This window comes from Coregonus lavaretus, assembly GCF_964263955.1.
Source record: "Coregonus lavaretus genome assembly, chromosome: 17".
NCBI classification, from domain to species: Eukaryota; Metazoa; Chordata; class Actinopteri; order Salmoniformes; family Salmonidae; genus Coregonus; species Coregonus lavaretus.
In genome coordinates this window covers 14,290,762-14,316,273 of record NC_140004.1, presented here as the reverse complement: position 1 = coordinate 14,316,273, position 25,512 = coordinate 14,290,762, and the positions used below count along the sequence as shown (strand labels likewise).

The 25,512-nt window shown below is 46.1% G+C and overlaps 2 protein-coding genes across 2 annotated transcripts; one reads left to right on the top strand and one right to left on the bottom strand.

Annotated features, from left to right (window-relative positions):
• Window positions 1-1,843: 1,843 nt before the first annotated feature.
• LOC311144598 (ADAMTS-like protein 2) lies at window positions 1,844-14,074 on the bottom strand (the record flags this gene model as incomplete). The annotated part of the gene is made up of 18 exons (XM_084180631.1): window positions 1,844-1,965; window positions 2,377-2,521; window positions 5,419-5,595; window positions 5,889-6,059; window positions 6,204-6,359; window positions 6,549-6,762; window positions 6,999-7,125; window positions 7,225-7,328; window positions 8,841-9,210; window positions 10,094-10,421; window positions 11,082-11,257; window positions 11,728-11,808; window positions 12,131-12,254; window positions 12,471-12,616; window positions 12,735-12,837; window positions 13,154-13,229; window positions 13,410-13,552; window positions 13,973-14,074. The coding sequence occupies 18 exons, from the start codon at window positions 14,072-14,074 to the stop codon at window positions 1,844-1,846; spliced, it is 2,865 nt and encodes a 954-aa protein (XP_084036757.1).
• A 7,919-nt stretch (window positions 14,075-21,993) lies between these two features.
• Window positions 21,994-24,636, top strand: LOC311144518 (protein myomaker; the record flags this gene model as incomplete). Its single annotated transcript, XM_084180544.1, has 7 exons — window positions 21,994-22,128; window positions 22,680-22,794; window positions 23,064-23,212; window positions 23,423-23,539; window positions 23,704-23,844; window positions 24,166-24,306; window positions 24,580-24,636. The coding sequence occupies 7 exons, from the start codon at window positions 21,994-21,996 to the stop codon at window positions 24,634-24,636; spliced, it is 855 nt and encodes a 284-aa protein (XP_084036670.1).
• Window positions 24,637-25,512: the final 876 nt, after the last annotated feature.

The window sequence follows — 25,512 nt, the reverse complement described above, 5'->3', positions numbered from 1 at the left end:
GCAGTATAGTCAACCGAGAAATAATTTAATATATATCTTTCCACATCATTGTGGACCATTCTCTTAATAGGTTGTTAATATTTGGAGTAACGACAGCGATGGTTTAAGAGATTTCTGGGGTAGGATTTTATCTTCAAAAGACACAAATAGATACACCAGTTCACTCTTCGCACTCTCATCTATCCCACTTGACTCTTAGTACTTCAGGGTTTCATTCTTTGCATGACAACCTCTCTGAAAGAAAGGTATGTGGTTGTGGTTCAGACTGAAGCCTTTATCATATTCTACTGTTCCTTCTCATTTGGATCAGGCCCTTTAGATATATAGTAGCCTACTGGGGGGTAGCAGAGTAACCTACTGGGGGGTAGTAGAGTAACCTACTGGGGGTAGTAGAGTAACCTACTGGGGGGTAGTAGAGTAACCTACTGGGGTGTAGTAAAGTAACCTACTGGGGTGTAGTAAAGTAAACTACTGGGGTGTAGTAAAATAACCTACTGGGGGTAGTAGAGTAACCTACTGGGGGGGTAGTAGAGTAACCTACTGGGGGGGTAGTAGAGTAACCTACTGGGGGGTAGTAGAGTAACCTACTGGGTTGTAGTAAAGTAACCTACTGGGGTGTAGTAAAATAACCTACTGGGGGTAGTAGAGTAACCTACTGGGGGGGTAGTAGAGTAACCTACTGGGGGGGTTGTAGAGTAACCTACTGGGGGGTAGTAGAGTAACCTACTGGGGGGTAGTAAAATAACCTTCTGGGGGGGGTAGTATAGTAACCTACTGGGGGGTAGTATAGTAACCTACTGGGGGGTAGTAAAGTAACCTACTCTGGTGTAGTAAAATAACCTTCTGGGGGGGTAGTATAGTAACCTACTGGGGGGTAGTAGAGTAACCTACTGGGGTGTAGTAGAGTAACCTACTGGGGTGTAGTAAAGTAACCTACTGGGGTGTAGTAGAGTAACCTACTGGGGGGTAGTAGAGTAACCTACTGGGGGGTAGTAGAGTAACCTACTGGGGGGTAGTAAAGTAACCTACTGGGGGTGTAGTAAAGTAACCTACTGGGGGTGTAGTAGAGTAACCTACTGGGGGGTAGTAGAGTAACCTACTGGGGGGTAGTAAAGTAACCTACTGTGGTGTAGTAAAGTAACCTACTGGGGTGTAGTAAAAAACCTTCTGGGGGGGTAGTAGAGTAACCTACTGGGGGGGGGGGGGTAGTAGAGTAACCTACTGGGGTGTAGTAAAGTTACCTACTGGGGGGTAGTAGAGTAACCTACTGGGGTGTAGTAAAGTTACCTACTGGGGGGTAGTAGAGTAACCTACTGGGGTGTAGTAAAGTAACCTACTGGGGCGTAGTAAAGTAACCTACTGGGGTGTAGTAGAGTAACCTACTGTGGGGTAGTAAAGTAACCTACTGGGGTGTAGTAGAGTAACCTACTGGGGTGTAGTAAAGTAACCTACTGGGGTGTAGTAAAGTAACCTACTGGGGGGGGGGGGTAGTAGAGTAACCTACTGGGGTGTAGTAAAGTAACCTACTGGGGTGTAGTAGAGTAACCTACTGGGGTGTAGTAAATAACCTACTGGGGGGTAGTAAAGTAACCTACTGGGGGGGGGGGTAGAGTAACCTACTGGGGTGTAGTAGAGTAACCTACTGGGGGGGGTAGTAGAGTAACCTACTGGGGGGTAGTTTGTTGACTAGTAGTCTGGGGTAGAGGGCTCTTTGGCTGGAAGTAGGAGGGTTGTGGGTATGGGTTTGCAGTGGTTGGAGGTAAGGGGTTTGTGGGGGTCTGGTGGAGGTAGGGGGTGGGGGTTGGAGAGCTGCAGGGTAAGGTTTTGGGGGTGTCAGGCAATACTAAGAGGTGTGCTGGGCCCTGCAGGAGTGGCAGCAGGCCTTGCTGTAGTACCAGTGGCTGCACAGGTTCACCTTCAGAGCCAGAGAGCAGTTGGTGGTGGGACGGTCCTGACAGCTCTCATCTGCTTGGCAGAGAGACATATATGATATGTTCAATGATATGGAAAAAGTAGCCTCATCAGGATCCGAAAATACTGTAATGATAAATCTATCAATGAATTAATTAATTAATTAATCAATCAATGCCTTTTTACCTCCACAATCTAAATGCTCAGGACCTTAGGCTGTTATGAAAGAAAGAGGTGTACTTAAATAATACAATTAAAAACAAGCGCTTTAAACATGCTGTGTTCCCCGGTTGACTTTTGCCTGTGACTAGACTGTAACTCTCCTAAAGTTGCCTGAGGCTGTGGTGAGGTGCTGCTTACACAGCCTGATCCCAAATCTGTTTGTGCCGTCTTGCTAACTCCTATGGTCATTGGAGTTGGCAAGACAGCACAAACAGATCTGGGACCAGGCTATTGCTTACGTACCTGGGGGTTCAGTGGGACAGGGTTGCAGGGCGCAGGTCTGCTTGGCCACAGGCTTGGTCAGGGGGTCACACCCTCTCACAATCTCCCTGCCCTGGTAGCACTTCACGTCTCTCATCCGGACACCCACACCACATGTCTTAGTGCACTGGGGAGTGAACACACCACACGTCTTAGTGCACTGGGGAGTGAACACACCACATGTCTTAGTGCACTGGGGAGTGAACACACCACACGTCTTAGTGCACTGGAGAGTGAACACACCAGACCTCTTAGTGCACTGGGGAGTGAACACACCACACGTCTTAGTGCACTGGAGAGTGAACACACCAGACCTCTTAGTGCACTGGGGAGTGAACACACCACACGTCTTAGTGCACTGGAGAGTGAACACACCAGACCTCTTAGTGCACTGGGGAGTGAACACACCACACGTCTTAGTGCACTGGGGAGTGAACACACCACACGTCTTAGTGCACTGGGGAGTGAACACACCACACGTCTTAGTGCACTGACGAGCGAACCCACCACACGTCTTAGTGCACTGGGGAGTGAACACACCACACGTCTTAGTGCACTGGGGAGTGAACACACCACACGTCTTAGTGCACTGACGAGCGAACCCACCAGGGGTGTAGTGCTGCCGTAGCGCTGGGGAGCGGCGCTCCCTCACTTTTTTCAATTTGAGAATACACAGAGCTGGTCATTAAAATTCATTCTGATAAATTATAAATACATTATATTTAATTACCACAAACATTCCATCAAAATTATAGAATGACAAACTAAATAAATATGTAGGCTATAGCAGCCTATAGGTAGGTAAATGGTGGTTTCTTCCCTGTCTTCTCTCTCTGGCGGTGGCGCAAATGATGAATAACTGTAGGCGTGTGTGCAGAGGCCCGTTTGTCAGAGGCTTGACCACTTTGAGCAGGCCAAATCTGACATAACAAGAACAGCCACAGACAGAACACTCTGCCAGGGGTTGCTAAAACAGCTGTCCTCAAAACAGTTTGTTATGGACTTGGGGCTCATGTACGCCCTACTGTCTGAGTGCTTAGCTTACGGAAATGTACCACCTATATTGTGTATGCAGACAAACTGATCCACCGCATCACACCAATGAGATCTTGGATCCAGATTCACGGCATGTCTGCCTTGAAGTTCATAAAGTGGAACCCAGAACGATGTGACCACTTGGTTACTGTGCTGTCCTTTCCTTTCAGCACCACGATTAGAAAGGCAATCGCTTAAAATAACCCTCATCAAGATCTGTTTCCTACGCCTAATAGTCCTACTCATGACTTCTTATTATTATTATTATTACACATTTTTTGATTATCACTTCTCACAATGGTGCTCGTTTAATAAAGTTAGATCAAAGCTGAATCAATGTCTCCCAAGATCACAATGATTAGTGTTTTACATAATAGAACCGAATATAATAGCATACATTTACTGTAGCATAGCAGGCCTATAATATGTTACACCAAAAACCCCTCCTCAGTCATTTCTTATCTGAAGCTTAATAGTCTAATTGTTTTCCTCACGTGGCCAAAACTTAACAGCGCGCCACTAGGCAGGAGATATGCTTTGATTGAAATAAAGTAGGCCTACAAGAAAGGCTAATAGTTTGTTAACACCATCTGCTTTCATTCGCTCACGAAACAGTAATTCAAGAAGATCTAAATGCATATTCCCATGAAACTGAATGAGATCAAATGATTGGCATAATGAGATCAAATGATTGGCATGCAGTTTGGACATTTCACCAGTAAAACGTGAATATTATAATTCAGTGATGATGGCCTATTTTGAAATGAGGTCTGGCGAACTTAGTGTGGGCATAGGCAGATGTTGTAATTTGAGGATGCATGTTATGCATAGGCCTATTCTACAATGAATAGGCCTATTCTTTTTTGCACTCCCTTACCAAAAAGAAATAGCACCACACCACTGGAACACACCACACGTCTTAGTGCACTGGGGAGTGAACACACCAGACGTCTTAGTGCACTGGGGAGTGAACACACCAGACGTCTTAGTGCACTGGGGAGTGAACACACCAGACGTCTTAGTGCACTGGGGAGTGAACACACCACACATCTTAGTGCACTGGGGAGTGAACACACCACACATCTTAGTAAAATGATGGAGTGAACACATCACATGTCTTAGTACACTGAGGAATGAACACACCAGACGTCTTAGTGCACTGGGTAGTGAACACACCAGACATCTTAGTAAAATGAGGGAGTGAACACACCAGACGTCTTAGTGCACTCGGGAGTGAACACACCAGACGTCTTAGTGCACTGGGGAGTGAACACACCACACATCTTAGTGCACTGGGGAGTGAACACACCACACATCTTAGTAAAATGAGGGAGTGAACACACCAGACGTCTTAGTGCACTCGGGAGTGAACACACCAGACGTCTTAGTGCACTGGGGAGTGAACACACCACACATCTTAGTAAAATGAGGGAGTGAACACATCACATGCCTTAGTGCACTGAGGAATGAACACAGCAGCACTGCTCATTGATCGGTACCGGTACCCCTTGTATATAGCCTTGTTAATGTTAACTATTTTTCATTTAGTTAATTTAGCACATTTTTCTTACTTACTTTTTTAAACTCTGCATTTCACGGTAATGTCTACACCTGTTGTATTCAGCACATTGGACAAATACAATTTGATTTGATGATTTTGTTGTGGTTTAATAGGACACCATCTACAGTGAGTTCCAAAAGTATTGGTACAGTGACACATATACAGTGAGGGAAAAAAGTATTTGATCCCCTGCTGATTTTGTACGTTTGCCCACTGACAAAGAAATGATCAGTCTATAACTTTAATTTAATGTAAGGATATTTTCATTCATATCGGGTGAACCATTTAGAAATTACAGCACTTTCTGTACATAGTCCCCACATTTTAGGGGAGCAAAAGTATTGGGGGTATGATATTTGTAGCAGGTGCGTTTGTGAGTGTGACCGACTGCCTTTGTGAACAATGTCATGGTTGAAATGGTATCTCACCTCAGACCAGGGCGTGGTGTACCACTTGAAACAGGGCCTCTCGAAGCAGGTGTTCTCGGTCTCTGGCCTCTCACTGGCACCACACGCCTCGTCATCGTGGGTCTGGAACTTCCCAGCAGTGATGCCGGCGCACTGCACAATCCTCCACTTCACACCGCGGCCACATGTCGTGTTACACTGAGAGGAAAAAAAGACTGCTCTCAGCTAATGAATCTCTAACCAAGAGAACATCATTAGAACATCAACAAAACATATATAGAACATCAACAGAACATTGTGATAACATTGTCAAAACATCAAGAGAACACCAACAGAACATCAAGAGAACATCAAGTAAACATTGTCAAAATAGAACACAAACAGAGCATTAAGAGACCATCTATAGAACATCATGAGAACATCAACAGAACATCAATAAAACATAGATAGAACATCAACAGAACATCAACAAAATGACTCAGTTGCCTTACACTCTCCCAGTCCTGAGTGAGCCAGTGTGGGGCACAGTCCTTCTCCCCACAGGGGTGGATGGCCAGGGGCTTATTCTCCGGAGAGCACTGGGATTCAGGCACCACACGGCCCTCTGGTGTCTTACAGTACACGTGGCGTACCATCTTCCCCTGGCCGCACGACCCCGAGCACTGCAGAGGTCAAAGGTTAATGGAGATGACACGGCAAAAATACATAGTATTACTGATCCAAAGAGACAGTCAGTGCAATCACTATTCATATCAGTAATCAATGTACCATAGAAATGTAGTAGTGAGTGAAAGTAGTGTACTCACCGGCCCCCACTCTGACACAGTCCACTGGCGCTCGCAGGGCGGGCCTGTGCAGTTCTTGGTGTTAAGGGGGCGGGTCAGGGGATCACATGACTTGGTTTCATCTGAACACCTGACCTCCCGGGTCACCTGGGCCCTGCGGCCACACTTCGCTGGGCACTGTACAGGAAAGATGAGAGAGGACACACACCTTCAATTTCACCTACAGCTGCTCCTACACAGTAACCTGCCATTGTAACTATCATGGAAACTACAACACACACACACACACACACACACACACACACACACACACACACACACACAACCCCTGTCCCACCTCCACTCCTACAGTATAGCTCCACCCACCTCATTCCACTCGGCCACCTCCCATTGGGGGCCGCAGGTGGGGCTCTTACAGGCGCGGCGCTCTAGGGGCCTCTCCAGCTCTGCCAGGGTGCAGAGGTCACTGTACACAGAGCTGTCCAGTCCGGGGGACAGCATCTTCCAGCAGCGCACCAGACGGAACTGGAAGCCCTCGCCACAGGTGCGAGAACACTCACTCCAGCTGCTGGCCTCCCACCTGAGGGTGAGGGGATGCACACAGAGTGGAGTTCAGGTGCAGTTAGTTATCTTCTGAAGTCAATTAAATCGAATCTTAAATAGAATGGTAGTGGCCAACACCATTTTACCGTTCCTGGTTTAATGTGGAAAAGAGGCAAACATTGTTCTCAAAGAACTTTGCTGCACTTCAAGAATCGTCCGACTGGTAAACAGTCCTTTAAGGACTTTTTAAGTGTGTTGTTTTCTGGTGCATACCTGGGCTGGCACTCCCTCCCAATGCAGAAGTCATGAACAGGCTCAGGTCGAGTCATAGTGTCACAGTGCATGTCATTCACCTCAGCGCCGTCGTAGCGAACACACATGGCAAAGGACTTAGACACTCCTGCAGCAGAAATGATAACTTACAATTTCATAACTAATCCATACATACTGTGTGTGTGTGTGTGTGTGTGTGTGTGTGTGTGTGTGTGTGTGTGTTTACCTATAGAGCAGGTGGAGGAGCAGGGTTCCTGAGAAGACAGTTTCCAGCGGTACATGTCTGCAGGGCTCAGCTTGAAGTTCTTCTGCAGGAACCTCTGATTAGTCCTGTCAAACACAACATGACAATAAGGTTTCACACGATTGGTCCTGTCAAACAAGACATAACCAGGCCTTCACGGTAAACCCACTGAACCCCAGCTCTCTCTCTCTCTCTCTCACACGCACACACACAATCAGCTACGGCTGATTCACCTCACCCTCCAAATCATAACAGCCAGCGACATTCTGTTTTTCATTAATTCACATAAAAGTGACATGAACATTCTTGTCATATCACTGGCTGTTTTTTTTATAGCCAGAGCAGTGATGTTTATTTGAAAATACACAGGAACTTTGAATCATTCTTAACTGACATATCTCAGTGTAACTGTGACTAATTCCTGCACATTCATCCCTAGAGGTGACTACAGTCTGACAGTATGTTTCTTCCCAGTCATATTTTTCACTTTGCCGCAAATACCTTGAATTATTTGTTTTAAGTGGACCGTATCCCTTTTTTTCACCTCCTCCTCCTCCTCCCCTTCCTCCTTTTCCTCTCATCCCCCCTCCTCCTCCTCTCCTTCTTCTCCTCCAATCCGTTCTTCTCCCCAACTCAGGGGAAGACAGGGTGTGTCATGTGATGTGTTTTATGGGGCTCTGGCAGGAGAACTGGCAAAGCGCTGTTTGGACACAGCGCAGGGAAGCCAACATGAATTATAAATGTGATGGAATGCTACCCCGGCCAGCCCTGCGCTTTGGCTGTCTCCTCTCCATGCGATTCTTGGGATGTCTCAGAAAGAAAAAAGAAGCAAGGGATAGATGGGGCCAGAAGCCAGCCTGGAGCACATTCCATTCCCCCAGCCAGCCGAGCCAGCAGCACGGGCCCTTTTCCTGACGAGACTATCCAGCACTTTTACATGCCCCTCTGCTCAGGGCCTTGAAATGACTCACTCCAGTAGGGCCGGGATGATACCAATGTCGCGATACGCGTCAGTATCGTGGCAAGGAAACAAAACACGAAATGAATTTAACTTCTTTAGGAAAACAGCCCTAATGTTGGAAACAAACATCATTATGTTGTCATCCAGAGTCACATTTATTTATTTTCCAAGTTATAGCACACAGTATTTTACAAAGCAGGCTTTTAAAGGACCAAAGAGTTTGGTCTGCTTCGTGTTTTCATTTTTTCCATGGAAAAATGATACTGGTATCGTCACATCCCTGCACTTTAGACCTTACTTAGAGAGAGAAGGACTCCCCACTGGGCACAGATGTCAATTCAACATCTATTCCACGTTGGTTCAGCGTAATCTCATTGAAATGACATGGAAACAACGTTGATTCAACCAGTGTGTGCCCAGTGGGTCTGTAGTGTTCACGCTAACCCCTCAGCAGCAGCATCACTAAGTGAAGAGAGTTAGTGTCTTTGAGGTGGAAGAAGAAGATCAGAGGGGTTGTGGATGGGATTTTGAAGTGATATTATTTGGAAAGGTTCCTATACCAGATAGCAAGCTGACGTTGGGCCAACATTGCCTCTTTATTTCTGCTCAACATTGTGTGGATCCCTCCTTACTGTACCTGGTTCTGTTGGTGCGGTTGTTGCTCCTCAATCCCGTCAGCAGCGTCCTGTTGGGGAACAGCAGGTCTCCAGTATCATTCCTCCACGGGCCCAGACTGAACTCCCCCAGAGAGCTGTTGAGGGGGAACAGGCCTCCCTGCTCCACACTGCTATAGTCCACCTCCAACGGCGCCACCTCCGACGAGAACAGTCCCTCTCCCTCCGTCAGGAGCTGATTGGTTGAGATGTTGGTGAGCAGCTCATCCGGACCAATCTGCTCGCCCAGCAAGACTCTCCAGATGAGGTTCTCTGAGTCTGGCACGTCCTCTAAAGGCCTGCTGGCTGCCGGGGCAGGGACTTCTACACTGCCTGTGTGACTGCTGTTGCCATCTGTTGGGATAACAGGAAGGGCATGGAAAGATAGAGAAATTATTAAAGTGGGAGAAAGCCTTATAAGTCAGACCAGAGGTGTTTCCTGGTCAGGTGGTCAGGAAAAACTCCTGGTGTTCTTTAATGAATTAAAATAGGAGTTTTATGTGCAGTTTGTGCACTACAACAAAACAGCACACAAAGCCTTTCAACATATTCCTTAAGGCAGTAGAGAGGGCCTTGGTCTCACCCAATGGCCAAACTCCCTGCATAACTGTCCCACAGTCTAAGTAGAAGGGCTGTCTGAGGGCTTGGTACAGGCAGGTATGCCTGCACTCATTACCACTCATGTTTGTGATGCAGCCAATTAAAAAAAGGAGAAAATGCCAGAGCTCACTGAATCTTTGTATATGTGCCTGTGAATAATGCAGGACTCCAAAGGGCAAGCAGAGAGGACTCTCTTTAAAAAAAAAAAATATTTTATCTCATCTGATATCTGAGCGGTGAACTGATTTATATGGCGATAGACATACAGTAGTTCAGGGGGATAACTGCACAGTCTGCAAGTCGAGAACCTCTCTCTCTCTCTCTCTCTCTCTCTCTCTCTCTCTCTCTCTCTCTCTCTCTCTCTCTCTCTCTCTCTCTCTCTCTCTCTCTCTCTCTCTCTCTCTCTCTCTCTCTCTCTCTCTCTCTCTCTCTCTCTCTCTCTCTCCCTCCCTCCCTCCCTCCCTCCCTCCCTCCCTCCCTCTCTCCCTCCCTCCCTCCCTCCCCCTCCCCCTCCCCCTCCCCCTCCCCCTCCCGGTTTCCTGTGTTAATCACTTGTGTATTGGGGTTATGTATAATTAGGGTTATTTGTGTTAGGGTTATTGTATTGATTTATTGGTTTCTAGTATACTGGTGTTACCTGTGTATTGTGTTGGGGTTGGGCTGTCTTGGTGACAGTCGATTGCTGCTGTCTCCTCATACACCTCATTGGTCTCCTGGCCTTTCTGGCCCTCTGCCCCTGCCGCCTTGGGCCCCTGTTTCAGCACCTGGTTCTGCCGGGTCTCAGGGGCTACCTTGTCATACGTGCTCCCGTTGGGGGCCACCATACTGCCCATCTCCACGGAAACCCCAGGGGCGGTGCTGTCGCGGCCAGTGTAGACGGGAGGTTGAGGGACGGGGGACAGGGACTCTCGCAGGACGGTGTACTCGTACGTGATGTAAGGGATACGACCGTTCTGGTTCCACACCTATGAGGAGACAAAATAGTGGGTGAGGGGGGGTGAGATGGATTCTTTGGATTAAATTATGTTGGTTATACTTCTCTTTTACTGTGCCTTACACCAGAGGTAATGCTCTAAGTAATAATCTACATTGTGCACAAATACAGCAGAGTCAAACAGAATTATTACTGACCAGGAATGTGCCAAGGTCTTTTTTTGGATAACTTAAGAGAGAACATGCAAGCAGCACAGACAGACCAGCATAGCACCAGAGACCGAGAGCTCACCCATTCCCTCCTCCCTCCTATCAAACTCAGTCAATTGCACATTTACAGTAAATACTGTAAAGTACACGACTGCTGTTAGAGTCAGCCGTCTAGCCTGCCTGCACTCATTCAGACGTGGGGCTTAGTTGCCAGTGAGTGAGGCCATGAAAGAAAGATAAGATACCTGTACACTATTGAAGTTTTATTGTGTAATGCATTAACCCATAAAGTTGCGCAGTGAAACTGAAGGAGCATTAACAGTTTGCAGGTATCTATCTTTCATAACTTTTATTTTTGTACCCTGCACCTGCAAGTTACTGGATACGTGTACACTACTTCTAAACTAGAGATTACCCAGAGGCCCTGGCAGCCAGACGAGGGGAGGGAGTAGAGCAGAGCAGACCTCAGCAGGCTACAGTACCAGAACATTGATGGCCTGGTCGATGGGCCCTTTGGCTACGATGTACTCGATCCCCGTCTCATACACATCCATGGGCCGCCGGTACTTGAAGACGGTCCCCGCCGCGTGGAAGTTCTGGGGGCTGTCCACCTTGTAGTTCCCATTGAAGAAGAAGTTCCCTGCCTGATCGGTCACAGCTGTGGGGGGGTGGGGGGGGGGGGGGGGGGGGGATAGGATAGAACATAGTCTCATGGAGGGGATGGAGGACCATTGGAGGAGGACCGGTTGGTTGACTCTACGGAAAGGTCATGTCTCTGATGTTCACTGTACACTGGAATTTCTCCTCCCCATACATGACCATATATGGATACAATACAGTCAATTCAAGAGATCACAAAGGAAATGAAAGTATATAGATCATCAGAGATTAATTTCAGTTGATTAATATACTTCCTTTACTAACTTCCCACTGTCAAGATTAATAGGCATCCCATTGCTGGGGAGAAAATATCCTTTGTATTTTGAGAAAATCTTGAATAAAATGTTTTGCGCCTTCATCGTGTCATAACAATATATGGAACATAATAACATCCCACCGTACCAACAGGGAACATTAGAGATGTGTGTATACATGGCATGGTGAGCAGGATAAGAAGGAAGTACCCACCCAAAACATCAGCTGACTTCTTCCTCTCAATGATCTGGATGTCCCAGGAGCCCTCAGGGATTGATGTGATGAAGGAGTAACCTTGGAGACAGGAAACATTATGATGACTCCATTTTACCTGCAACTAAATAGCCTGAACATCAGAAGAGTTGGCTAAAGAAGCACATGTTGAGCTTGTTGTCAGACTCTAACTGGCTATAGTTCTCTTTCAGAGACATTTGTGGGGCTCGTCCCAAATAGGTGTGTTCAAGGTTTGGAAAAGATGGAGAGCCATAACTCCTCCATCAGCACCCTCTATCCATGCCCATCCATCCACCCACCCATCCACCCACCCATCCATCCATCCATCCATCCATCCATCCAAACTATCCCAGTTTGTAGTTGAGGTTGAACACACTCCTACCCAAAGTGGTGGCCCCGCGGCGGAAATTTCCATTGACCCTGCTGCAGCTGCTGCCATCCCCCTGACACACTCCACACTTATCCAGCGTGTTGGGCGAGAAAAGCACTCCATCACACCCAATTGGCTGCAGAAATGATGTTAAGACAAACAGGATGATTATCATTTTGAATCATTTCAGCACATGCAAAGCAAGTTGAAAGTATGACACACAGAATATAGCAAGTCAACTGAATTACTTTATTGACACTATCATGTGACCAGGAAAATAAGCATTTCGGCCATTCTCACAGAATATGCAAAGCTATCTCCTCAGCAGATGAAGAAACAAGCGTTCCCTGACCTCACATCTGCCGTCCACACAGACCCCTCTGTAGTTGCTGTACTTGCAGGACGTTCCGTCCCGAGCAGGAACCATCAGTTGTCTCTGGCCGTCGGCTGTGGTGCAGTGCAGGTCACATGGGTTACTGGAGATATGGACATAGTCATCTGTAGATAGATGGATGGATATAAAGGTCAGAGGTCACAGTGTAATAACGAGCCTCGAGGACAGGCCACACAGGAGGGAATGACACAGAGCTGAGTGGGTTTATTATGGGTGTCTTACCCGGATACAGGGGTTTCCAGTGGTAGTTCCTGCCATTGTAGACCTGTGAGTTGAACGACCAGCACTGCTCTTCCCTGAAGCTTCTCCCAGAGGAAGGGCAGTCCTGCACAATACAGAAAATATACACACACATTTCTGTCTGTTCCATGTATTTTTAATTTTAGAATAGTTTTACAATATGTTATGAAAGGGTGTGACAGGGTGTGACAACTCTGGAACAAAAGGCTGTTCACCCTGTAGCTCTCCAGGACCATGGTTTGTGGTCGCTGTACTAAACCTTAAGCAATTTGTATCTCAATTGATTACAAAAAGAGCTGTGTGGTCTACATTGATTTCTGCATCATAGGCTTCGGGTTGTGGGGTGTTGTGTCAACATGTAACGGCAGGAAAAGTGGTGGCAGTAATAGATGCATGCTAACCTTGGTGTTACAGAGGAGGTATTTTTTCGAAGTGCCAGTGCAGGTCATGTTGTCTCTAGCAGCGGCTGCTTTCTTTCTTTGGATAGAAAATTAATTAATTTAGTAAATCTGCTTGTTGAGATTTGAAGACAAATTACACATTTATGGAGTAGAATAGAATACAATAGAATAGAACAGGTTAGAATAGAATCGAATAGAACAGAATAACAATAGAACAGAACAGTATAGAATGTAAACTTTCTGTCAGCGGACTGACCTCTGTTTGAGACAGTGCCTCTCCTGGGACATGACCCCCCCTCCGCAGGTGCGTGTGCAGGCAGTCCACTTGGCCCACTCCCCCCACCAGTACGTGGTGGACTCCAGCTCATCCTCCAGACTGTTGGAGGCTGCCCCTTCCTCCTAAACACAACACAGCACCCTTAGAGAGCAGCAGCAGTAGAACAGAGCCCTGTACACACTGTGACTAATTATAAGCATGTCTAGCCGCTCTGACAATCCGGGTTAAGTGGAGACAAGTGATATGTACTGTGCTCTCCTTGTAAAAGGTGTGAGAGAAAACAGCTGTGGGTTTTTATAAGACAACTCATGTAAGAAAGAATAGTCCGGAGATGAGAGGGCCAGAAAGAGGGAGCAAGAGTGAGTGAACAACTGGCAAATAGAGAAAAAGAGAAAGAAAGACAGACAGACAGACAAACTGACTGACTAACTGACTGACTGAAATTATGTCAGTGATAGAGAGAGAGTGTGTGTAAGAGAGAGGCTGGAGTTGGGCAAGCATGTATGTATGTAGAGAAAGAGAGAGAGTGTGGGACAGTGTACCTGTCCCCTGGTTGAGAGGTTCCCTACAGACAGAGCCAGGGTGAGGAACCCCAGTAACACCAGGCTGGTCTCCCCACATTGTTCCCACGACCAGATCCTCATCCTGACAAGATAAAATATACAGAAAGACCTCAATGGGACAGAAAAGTAGGAGCTGAAGACTCACACCGATAAACTTTAACTAGGTACAGACAAACAGGATGGGAAGAACACTGTGAAAATGAAAGACGTCTTTAATGAACTTATATTGGTATATCTGATACAGTCGACTCCTAACAAGGGCATAATGCACTATACGATTAGTGCGAAGTAAACTCAGTTCACAGTTCACCAGTCCCAATTCACATACACAATTTTTATATCTGTATGCTGTGATATAAAAACAGGCTTTTATAACAGTCCTTAGCTTTTGCATATATCAGGGATCTACTGTCCTTGCAGTTAGAGCACTTAAAGGTGTTTCGGAGGAAACATATTCATGCCAGATCTGTGTGGGCTTCAACGTAAATGTCTTCAGACATTTTAGTGCACTGGCAATCACTGTATACTTGGATAAAACCTTGATGCAGTCAGGTGGTGACAAAGACAGGCTGTTGAGTGAGCACAGGTGTTGGAGACAGGATTTGGAACATGGAAGCAGCATGTAAAACAAGTCTCAGTGCTGGAGTGACTAAGGTAAGTTTCCTAACTCAAGGCCTAGGCTTCCACACAGGTAGCCTTTGTTTCCTCCACCTTAGTGTGAATGCACCGGCTGCCCCAGACGCTTACTGTAAGGTAATACACACACGTTCATGCAAACACACACACACATGACACACACATCCAGTCAGTGACACACACGCTCCGACTCTAGGAAAGGCCCCCTTGCACATCCCCCTGTTCCGCCTCTCCTCCTCATCAGGCCCACAACTCCAGTTAGGTAGGCTTCTTAAAATAAGCAAACAGATCGTCTAGCCCTGTTTGCAGTCTGGCTTTTTCTGGCACTAAATATTGGTGACAGGTGTCTTAAACTACCCGCTGGAACACCTGGAGTTCATTATCCTCCCAGACACAGCTGGAGCGTGTCCAGCTGCCAAACTCTCTCTCTCTTTCTCTCTCTCTCTTTCTCTCTCTCTCTCTCTCTCCATCTCTCTCCCTCTCCCTTGCTCTCTTTCTCGCTCTCCCTTTCTTTCTCTCCCACAGACTACGCAGTCTGTCGCCGTCGAGACAGGCCTTCCTCCTCACATGGCTTCCCAGGGCCACAGAGGAGAGTAAACACAGCCCTGCGCGTCTCCCCCTAGCCACACCCCCCCGCGTCTCCCTTTCCCTTCCCAGCCCTCTGCCCCCCTGGGGCCCCCTGTTCAGGGGAGGAGGGGTGTTTTTCTTTCGCTGGCAGCAGACAGACAGCAGGCTATCCCTTGGGAGGCTGTGGGGAGCTGGGGCGGGTCGGATCGGGGCTGTCTGGTCTGGATGGAAGGCCCAGGCAGACTCATCCTTTCTGGAGGAGCTGTTTAACCAGACTGGGGCTCCTTCCTCCTTCTTCCTTTCGCAGCAGCTAACTCACGTTCATATGTGAAGTGGAAAATTGATGTTGCTCCCACTCAATCGCCCGTTGCTCTCCACGAGTCCTTGACCTCGCTCTGCTTAAACAAAGTGCATACAGAGGCATGGCTGAGAGAAGTTAAGGAGAGGTCACTCACGTTTTGGAGTGGAGAGAGAGAGGGCATGTGGTATGTCTTTGCAGAATGAGTGACATTCTAGACATTGTTTCTAGTAGACACCACTTTGGGGACTCAGTCATCTTTGTGATAGAGTGCCTTCCATTAGTTTGTTCCACACCTCATTCTGCGTACATTGTTTTCCCTCAGTGACCATACCCGCAATTGATGTGTCCTTTGTGAGTAATGGTCTAGCTACCAAATACTTATCCTTCACACCGAGGCACTTTCAAACAGCCTACCTTCCTCAGAGCAGCTGGTGGGAATTTCTCCTTTACCAGGGAAACTTTCTGGAGCTGTGTCATTAACAGTAAAAAGCAACAGGTGGATCTTCTCACTAGTGCCACTCTATTCACTTCCCTATATATATTTTGCTCTGATATTGTACTTTTCCATGTGCTTTTTTCCAAGCACTTTCCAAAAACAATCACTACTCTTAACTCCAAGCAATTCACTCATTTTACTATTGTAAAAAATGATATTACAGAATGTACACGGACTCTCTCTAGTTACTGTATTGATGCCACAATCATGGTGTCATCCTTTATGTACATTTTCTACTCAAGGTTCTAATTCTGAGAACAAGATTTGATCATCTTCACTTTTAACTGAATACCTATGACCTAGAAATGACTGAACAGCTCTCCCTACTGAATAAAACAACGGACATCATCAAAACACAATGCATTTAGTACGCTATATAACACATTATCACCTTTTCAAATCACTTTTTCATTGTGGCGCACCAAATTATTACATCAATTTCAGAACTTGAATTAGCATGAAACTGAGCCTTCACCTCATCAGTCTCTCCCACTGCAGCAGAGAGCTCTCCAGACAGAGTCTGGCATCAGCGCACACACACACACACACAGCACACATACACACCGCTGTAGGAAAGTAAACATCATTGTGAGGATTTGTTTTGGTCTGGAACAAGAGACGAGTCTCATTGGCTCGCCTGCCACCTCACAAAACGGCAGACACACACACAGAATCACATATGAACACACACACATACACACTTACATACACACACGCACACACTTATACACACTTAAACACACAGACAGGCTGGAGGAGTGTAAATATTTACCCACTCACCTAGCTGCAGTCCAGGGGCCGCCGAGCTATGTGTTGCCGGGTCAGAGTGGGTGGTGTGGTGGTGGTGCTGTAGAGATGTGTGTGCAGAGGGAGAGAGAGAGGTAAGGTGTGTGCCTTGCATCCCACTTCCCCTCCCTCCCTCAGCCCCTCTCCTCCTCCTCCTCCCCCCCACCCCTCCTCCACCCCACCCCTCCTCCTCCTCCCAGCAGCAGGAAGAGAGTGGCAGTAGGGAGGGAGGAACGCCTAGAAAAACAGGAGGCTCCTGCCCAGTGCCAAGCGCTGGGGTCTGCCTCTCCTGCCTCTGCTGCTGCTGTATGTGGTGGGGACTCTGTCCTATTGACAGCCCAAAGCCAAGCCTGGCAGCTCAACTCTCTCTCTGCTCTCCCCCTCCACTCCACTTCGCTCCACTCGCAGACAGACAGAGGAAGTCACTGTTTCCCACAGTGCGACCCCCCATACCCCCATACCCCCTACCCTACCTCCCCTCATCTTATCAGTCCCCCTCACATCCTTTCTTCCATCTCCTCCTCAGATGCTGGTGTCTTGCCCTGTGTGCTCCCCTCTTTCATCTCATACATTTCTATATGGAGAGAACACACCTGGAAATGGGCTAAGTATGTAATGATGAGTTACAGAGCAGGCCTTTACCTATCTCTATTCAATTAGAAAGCATATGCATAGCGAAAGTTAAATTAACCAAAATGAAGAGAGTGAACGAAAAAGAGAAAATAACTATGGAGAAAGTGAGAGGTTGAGTCTCTAGAATGTATTGAGCAGCACAGAGAGAAAGAGACAGAGGTTGAGTCTCTAGAATGTCTCGAGCAACAGAGAGAGAGAGAGAGAGAGAGAGAGAGACGGATGCTGGGACTGGGAGGACCACCATGCCTGCCCACGACGTCTGCACCCAGCAGCCACATGTTCTCTCTGCTGCACTGCCTTGGTGTCTGCTACGTGCATTAGGCCTGCTCTGCTACACTGCTAGACTTCAATCACATCCTCCATGCCATCACACAGATTTATATGGTGATAGACATACAGTAGTTCAGGGGGAGAACAGTCTGCAAGTCAAGAAGCATTCTCTCTCTCTCTCTCTCTCTCTCTCACAGAGGCAAACAGAGGAAATGTGTCGTGGAGGTGTTGTGTTATGGTTAGTCGGCTACACACAGACAAGAAGAAACATTAGAGAGTTTTTTCCCCTACACAGATGTTGGAAAAAATATATATACTTTTTAAGTCAATGACGCTCTTTCACTGAGAGAGAGGTTCTAGAATAAAATGGTGTATTCCCAAACTGAGATATAACAATACTGGAAAAAACGTAATTTACAGTAAATTATCATTTATATGTCTAAAACCTGAATTATAAAACCTATCTGAATTGTTTAGTGATAAACCTCTTCACTGCTGAGGTGTCTTTCACACATTTTCTTTTAAACGGTCTCATTTCTCTTAAATGTATATAAGCTATCTAGGTACCTGATAAATTGATTTCAGTCCATTTCAATGGTTATAGTCTTATCTTTTCAAATTCTAACCTATTTCCTCTGAGTTTAGAAGCACAGTGACTGCTCCTCTTCAGCAGGAGAGGAGAGCAGCTGTCATAAAATTCTCTGATGTCCTCTTGGCTCACAGCCCAGGTTTATTCAGGCTTGTACTGCACTTTAGACAGACACATTCATGCTCACAGACAGACAGACAGACAGACCGACAGACAGACAGACAGACAGACAGACAGACAGACAGACAGACAGACAGACAGCGGGACGTCAGACAGCCAGACAGATTGGCAGACCTACACATCATCAAGCAGATGACACAGACTGACACACACACAAAATGCAACTACATACCAACACACACACACGTATGCACGTGCCCTGGAAATATTTTCTCCATGGGGAGTAGAGCACAATGCACTCGCAATAACAGTTTATACACAAAACTATTCTATACTCATATGTATATCTACCTTCCTTTCCAAATATACAGTGCATTCGGAAAGTATTCAGACCGCTTGACTTTTTCCACATTTTGTTGCGTTACAGCCTTATTCAAAAATAGATCAAATGAAAAAAATCCTCATAAATCTACACACAATACCCCATAATTATAAAGCAAAAACAGGGTTTTATAAATGTTTGCAAATGTAATAAAAAACAGAAATACCTTATTTACATAAGTATTCAGAATCTTTGCTATGACACTCGAAATTGAGCTCAGGTGCATCCTGTTTCCATTGATCATCCTTGAGATGTTTCTACAACTTGATTGGAGTCCACCTGTGGTCAATTCAATTGATTGGACCGATTTGGAAAGGCACACACCTGTCTATATAAGGTCCCACAGTTGACAGTGCATGTCAGAGGAAAAACCAAGCCATGAGGTCGAAGGAATTGTCCATAGAGCTCCGAGACAGGGTTGTGTTGAGGCACAGATCTGGGGAAGGGTACCAAAAAATGTCTGCAGCATTGAAGGTCCCCAAGAACACAGTGGCCTCCATCATTCTTAAATGGAAGAAGTTTGGAACCACTAAGACTCTTTCTAGAGCTGGCCGCCCGGCCAAACTGAGTAATCGGGGGAGAAGGGCCTTAGTCAGGGAGGTGACCAAGAACCCAATGGTCACTCTGACAGAGCTCCAGAGTTCCTCTGTGGAGATGGGAGAACCTTCCAGAAGGACAACCATCTCTGCAGCACTCCACCAATCAGGCCTTTATGGTAGTGGCCAGACGGACGCTACTCCTCAGTAAAAGGCACATGACAGCCAGCTTGGTATTTGCCAAAAGGCACCTAAAGGACACTCAGACCATGAGAAATAAGAATCTCTGGTCTGATGAAACCAAGCTTGAACTATTTGGCCTGAATGCCAAGCTTCATGTCTGGAGGAAACCTGGCACCATCACTACTGTGAAGCATGGTGGTGGCAGCATCATGCTGTGGGGATATTTATCAGCAGCAGGGACTGGCAGACTAGTCAGGATCGAGGCAAAGATGAACGGCGCAAAGTACAGAGAGATCCTTGATGAAAACCTGCTCCAGTGCTCAGGACCTCAGACTGAGGCGAAGGTTCACCTTCCAACAGGACAATGACCCTAAGCACACAGCCAAGACAACGCAGGAGTGGCTTCAGGACAAGTCTCTGAATGTCCTCTCAGACTGAGGTGAAGGTTCACCTTCCAACAGGACAATGACCATAAGCACACAGCCAAGACAACGCAGGAGTGGCTTCAGGAAAAGTCACTGAATGTCCTTGATTGGCCCAGCCAGAGCCCGGACTTGAACCCGATCGAACATCTCTGGAGAGACCTGAAAATAGCTGTTCAGCGACGCTCCCCATCCAACCTGACAGAGCTTGAGAGGATCTGCAGAGAAGAATAGGAGAAACTCCCCAAATACAGGTGTGCCAAGCTTGTAGCGTCATACCCAAGAAGACTCGAGGCTGTAATCGCTGCCAAAGGTGCTTCAACAAAGTACTGAGTAAAGGGTCTGAATACTAATGTAATTGTGATATTTCAGTTTTTAATTTTTTATAAATTTGCAAACATTTCTAAAAACCTGTTTTTGCTTTGTCATTATGAGGTATTGTGTGTAAATTGATGAGGGAAAAAAACGATTTAAACCATTTCAAAATAAGGCTGTAACGTAACAAAATGTGGAAAAAGTCAAGGGGTCTGAATACTTTCTGAATGCACTGTACTTTGGATACATTCCCACAGCTTTAAAACAAATATATTTTTTGTAATTGTGCGCTCACAGAGATGATTAACTAAAACATCTACTTTTCAATTATTTGTAAAAGAACTAGAGGGCAGAGGGCAGAACTATTTATGAGCGAATCAAAAGGAAGCCCAGTGTTTTCTCAGATGCTTACAGGAAGTCCCTGGCTTCCACATTCCCACACTACCGTCCATGCCCATGTTTAGACAGGGACAGAGCAGGGGCATGGGCCTGCTGGGGTGAAAGTAACAATGATACACTTTCATTTTGTTAACTATCCCCCTGCTCTCACGTTGCACTCTCAACAGACTCAGCCCACGAACTTCAACCTCAGAATCATGGGGCCCAGCCCACCCCATTCCAGGGGCCATTCCAAATCCCAAAGGCTGTACAATGGGCTGGTATGGAGAGGACACTGACAGAGTGCAGGGTCCAGCCCATAGGGGTCCCCAAGCCAAGCCCGAGAGTGCCGTTCTGACCATGTCCTGAATGCTCATGTTACGGAGTCCCTCCAGGAATCTGAGGCGTGGGGTGTGTTCCCAACTACACTGCACCCTTTGTGTTCCCCCTCAGCCCCACAGGGCAGGTGCAACAGCTGAGCAGGGAGGAGAGGAGGAGAGAAGGAAAGGAGGAGTGAAGGAGAGGAGAGGGCAACTGCTGCACCACCAGCTAATCTAAGGGCTTAAAGGGCTCCCTCTCTACCACCATCTCCTAATTGAATTAGATCCATGCACGTTTTATACTTGCTACTTCACGATTGGCTCTGGAAAAACATTGATTCAATGTACAATACATACTCGTAAAAGTACTTTATGAGTGCTGCCTGGGATGGACTGGTATTGCATTGTCACAACACCATTGGCAAATTCAGACGAGCAGTGTTTCTCTGTATGGGAGACCAACAGATCCACTGCTAAAAAGTTAACTTGTCTAGTGACTGACACAAGAGATGGAGGTTCTCAATAACAATCATACAACCACAACAAAACCCATGACAGTGCTTTGAATCTAATTTATGCTTCACCATTGACCTGAAATACGACACTTCACAAATATGCCACAATGTCATGGCATGCGACCACTCTCCCCTCCCAGCCGTGCCTGCTAGACCTGGTATGCAGACAGCTGTCCTACGATGACAGTGCACATACATGACTCACTGTGGCCTCGCCTCACTGGGGGAAATTTAAACTTTAAAGAGCTCAAACAGGACAGCTGTGTGTGAGAGTGTGTGTGGTGTGTTGTACATTTCCCTGTCCACTTACCAGCTCTCTTATTTCTCTGGGAGAGGACTAAGAGACTAAGGTACTCAAAGGACATCTTCCCATCCAGCGCTGCCAGAGCAGTACTACTGTAGACAGCCTGTATCAATATCAATTCAGCTGAGGTGTGATTATTGCTGGTTGAAAACTTGGATCAGATCAAACTATCTATCAAGAGCAATACTAGATCATCTGCACCAGATACCCAACACCCAGCGAGTTGGTGTTGCTGTAGTTAGCCACCATGGGAGCCTACATTGCCAAGATGCTACTGCCCACCGTTAGTAGCCTGGTGTTCCTGCCTGCAGCCAGTGTGGCCACCAAGAGAGGCTTCCACATGGAGGCCATGGTCTACTTCTTCACCATGTTCTTCACCACGGTAAGAACCATGGCAAGACACTGAGATGTTGACGATGTGCAGTCCTATATTACGGAGACTGTCTGTGTATTACTGACACTGCTTGTGAGTGGGGCTGTGTGTGTGTTCTGTACTTGTGAGTGATTGTGTAGACAACTTAAAAGAAGCTATGATTAGTACTGTAATACTGAAGAAAATGCATTGTACAGTCCAGTGGGGGCTGCTGAGTGGAGGACGGCTCATAATAATAGCTGGAACGGAGTAAATGGAATGGCGTTTGATGTATTTGATACCATTCCACAATTCCACCTCAGCCATTACCACGAGCCCGTCCTCCCCAATTAAGGTGCCACCAACCTCCTGTGGTACAGTCCCTTGTACAGTCATTTCAGTCATTTCTTGGGGTACATATGATTACAACCTTAAAGTGTGGGTCTATTTTTACTTTGTGTCTGTATCACTGCTAACCTACCAGAGAGTATTTGTTGTCCTATCAGAACTGAAATGAACAGAAATGAAGTTACTGTGTAATACTGTTGTACTTTAAACTTATGGGATCTGTTTAACCCTAGATTTACCATGCTTGTGATGGGCCAGGCCTCTCCATCATATGTTTCATGAAGTATGAGATCCTGGAGTACTTCAGCGTGTACGGAACAGCCATCTCTATCTGGGTCACACTGATAGGTGAGTGTAAACAGCACACTGTTGTATCGTGACACTTTAATGGCTTACCATCAGAGTGTGTTAAGTGGCCTAAAACTATGTTCAGAGAGCAAGTGAGTTCTGTATTCAGTACCACTGAACAGTTGTTTGGAAGCATGTGCTGTGTGTCTCTCACGCTCTCCTGTACACACACACACACACACACATGCACATTTAATCTCTCTCTTACACACACATGAACACTTGTATGCATGCACGCACACACTCATTCACATGCTCTCTCTCTCTAGCTTTAGGGGATTTTGATGAGCCAAAGCGTTCTACTCTGACCATGTTTGGGGTTTTGACCTGTGCTGTGAGGATCTACCAGGACCGCTGGGGCTATGGGATCTACTCTGGACCAATAGGATCAGCAGTATTCATAATCACTGTCAAATGGGTGTGATGACAACTTACAATATGGCTATGACAAACACTGATAACCATACACCCTAATATGGTCATGTTTACAGTAATCTGATAAGATATCTCATAATCTCATCAATGTGAAATGTATACTTAGTTGAGGTATTGCCTAGCAACATTGTATTGATTATCTCTTCAACTAAACCTATTTTGTTCTAAACACATCCTGTGTATCATATTTCAGTTACAGAAAATGAAAGAGATAAAGGGCCTCTACCCCGAGAAGAGCGTATACACCCAACAGGTGGGACCAGGATGCTGCTTCGGTGCCCTGGCTCTGATGCTCCGCTTCTACTTTGAGGTCTCATAACAACTCAATCTCCCTCCTTACCCTTACCATTCACAGTGAAGGCAATACTAAATGGTCAAATTCTAAATCCTTGTTGAGATCTGTGTTTCGCTTGCACAAGTGGAAACATCAGAAAGTCTCATTTTTTTAATGATTGATTTCAATTTGTTTCGCAGGAGTGGGACTATGCCTATGTCCACAGTTTCTACCACCTGTCTATGGCTGTGTCCTTCGTGTTGCTGCTACCAAAGAAAAACCGCTATGCAGGGACAGACAGCAACCCTGCCAAGCTTAGCTGCTACACCCTCCTCTGCTGTGTATGTCACCCTTTATATCTCAACAATGCACAGGGTTTCAGTGCTATAAACAGATTGCATAAAGTACAGAACAAGTTCATTTCAGCTTGTTCAATGAAAAGTTGGATTCTGCCTATAACTTAGATTATCATTCACAGCGCTGCCATGTATTTTACAGTTGAACAAACATACTTGCTGAATTGCTAGTCAGAGAGAATGTGCTGTAAGCTCCTATAGTCACCTTTGATTCTAAACTCAGCACTGAAAAATATTAGTTGTCTCTCCAACACATCTCCTTACCAAGGTTTCTCTAACTTTTCTCACTCTGTCATGTACTATCAGACACCCTTTCCTGCTTCTACGAAGGAGAAGGACAAGAAGAAGACCCCGTCTCGAACCATTTGGACCATTCCCACTGAACGGCCTTGGACACGGGCCTGCAGCTCACCAACTCTCCCTCTGTACAACCCACCTAGTACACCTGTTAAGAAAGCACTGGACATCAACACTACACCTGTTAAGAAAGCACTGGACATCACTACACCTGTTAAGAAAGCACTGGACATCACTACACCTGTTAAGAAAGCACTGGACATCACTACACCTGTTAAGAAAGGATGGGAGATCATCAATACTACACCTGTTAAGAAAGCACTGGACATCAACACTAAAACTGTTAAGAGAGCACTGGACTTCAGCAGCACTAAACCAGTTCAGAAGGGACTGGACATCAGACTAGATATTAGCAGTACTAAACCTGTTCACAAAGGACTGGACATCAGCAAGCTCAAAGAACAGAATGGGTGGAAGTGACCCCACAAGACAGATAAACTTTTATGAGTCAGTTGGTCTTGGTGATGTCCAGAGAGAAAGCAAATAGAGAACGATGTCATACAATACAGGGTTACAGGAACACAGACATCATCCACAAAGGTCAAGCCCTGTGCTGTGCCCTCAAGGACAAAGAGTATGGTTGTCTCTTCTGCCTGTAAAGAAAACAGGAGAGCAGCCCTTTACTTCAAAACATGGGGAGAGTGACAGGGAGAAGGGTTCCTGAGTCAAGCCTGTAAAACTGACTGGAAAATTTGTGAGTAGCACAAAGCGGCAGACATTTTTTCTCTCCAAGATGAATAAATTGTCCTTCAAATGTTTCTCAGGAGGGACCTTTCGTCTGCTGCTCTCTCTCTCTGAGAAAGGAACTATGCAGTTAAATTCGGTTATGAAAATTACAAGATTGTAAAAGCACATTTTACTCGCTTTATATATCCCCTAGGTGCCAAACATGTCATCTGGTGCATCAGACTTTTGAGTGCAGCAGAATCCGGTCCAGACACAAGGCTGTAAACCAACTGCAGTGCTTTAGAATGTTTCGAATGAGGCGGCAGGTATTTATTCCAGTATATTGAGTGACCAAGCAACTTTGACTTTGTTTCCTTACTTTTCAGCCTCACTCTCTCTAACTGTTTTGATGATGAACTTTACTTTATATAATACTTATTTATTGAAATGGGAAGGGTTTTATTTAACCATGATGGTTTCACTATGATGTATGTAAATCTTTTTAAAATAAATATTTGAAAATAAAATGTTTCATTTGATCTGATTCTGCAACCTTGCTTTAGGTATGGAATTGAGCAGACACGTGAAAATAACTTTCTGTATAGGAGACATTTTATTTTGCACAAGAAC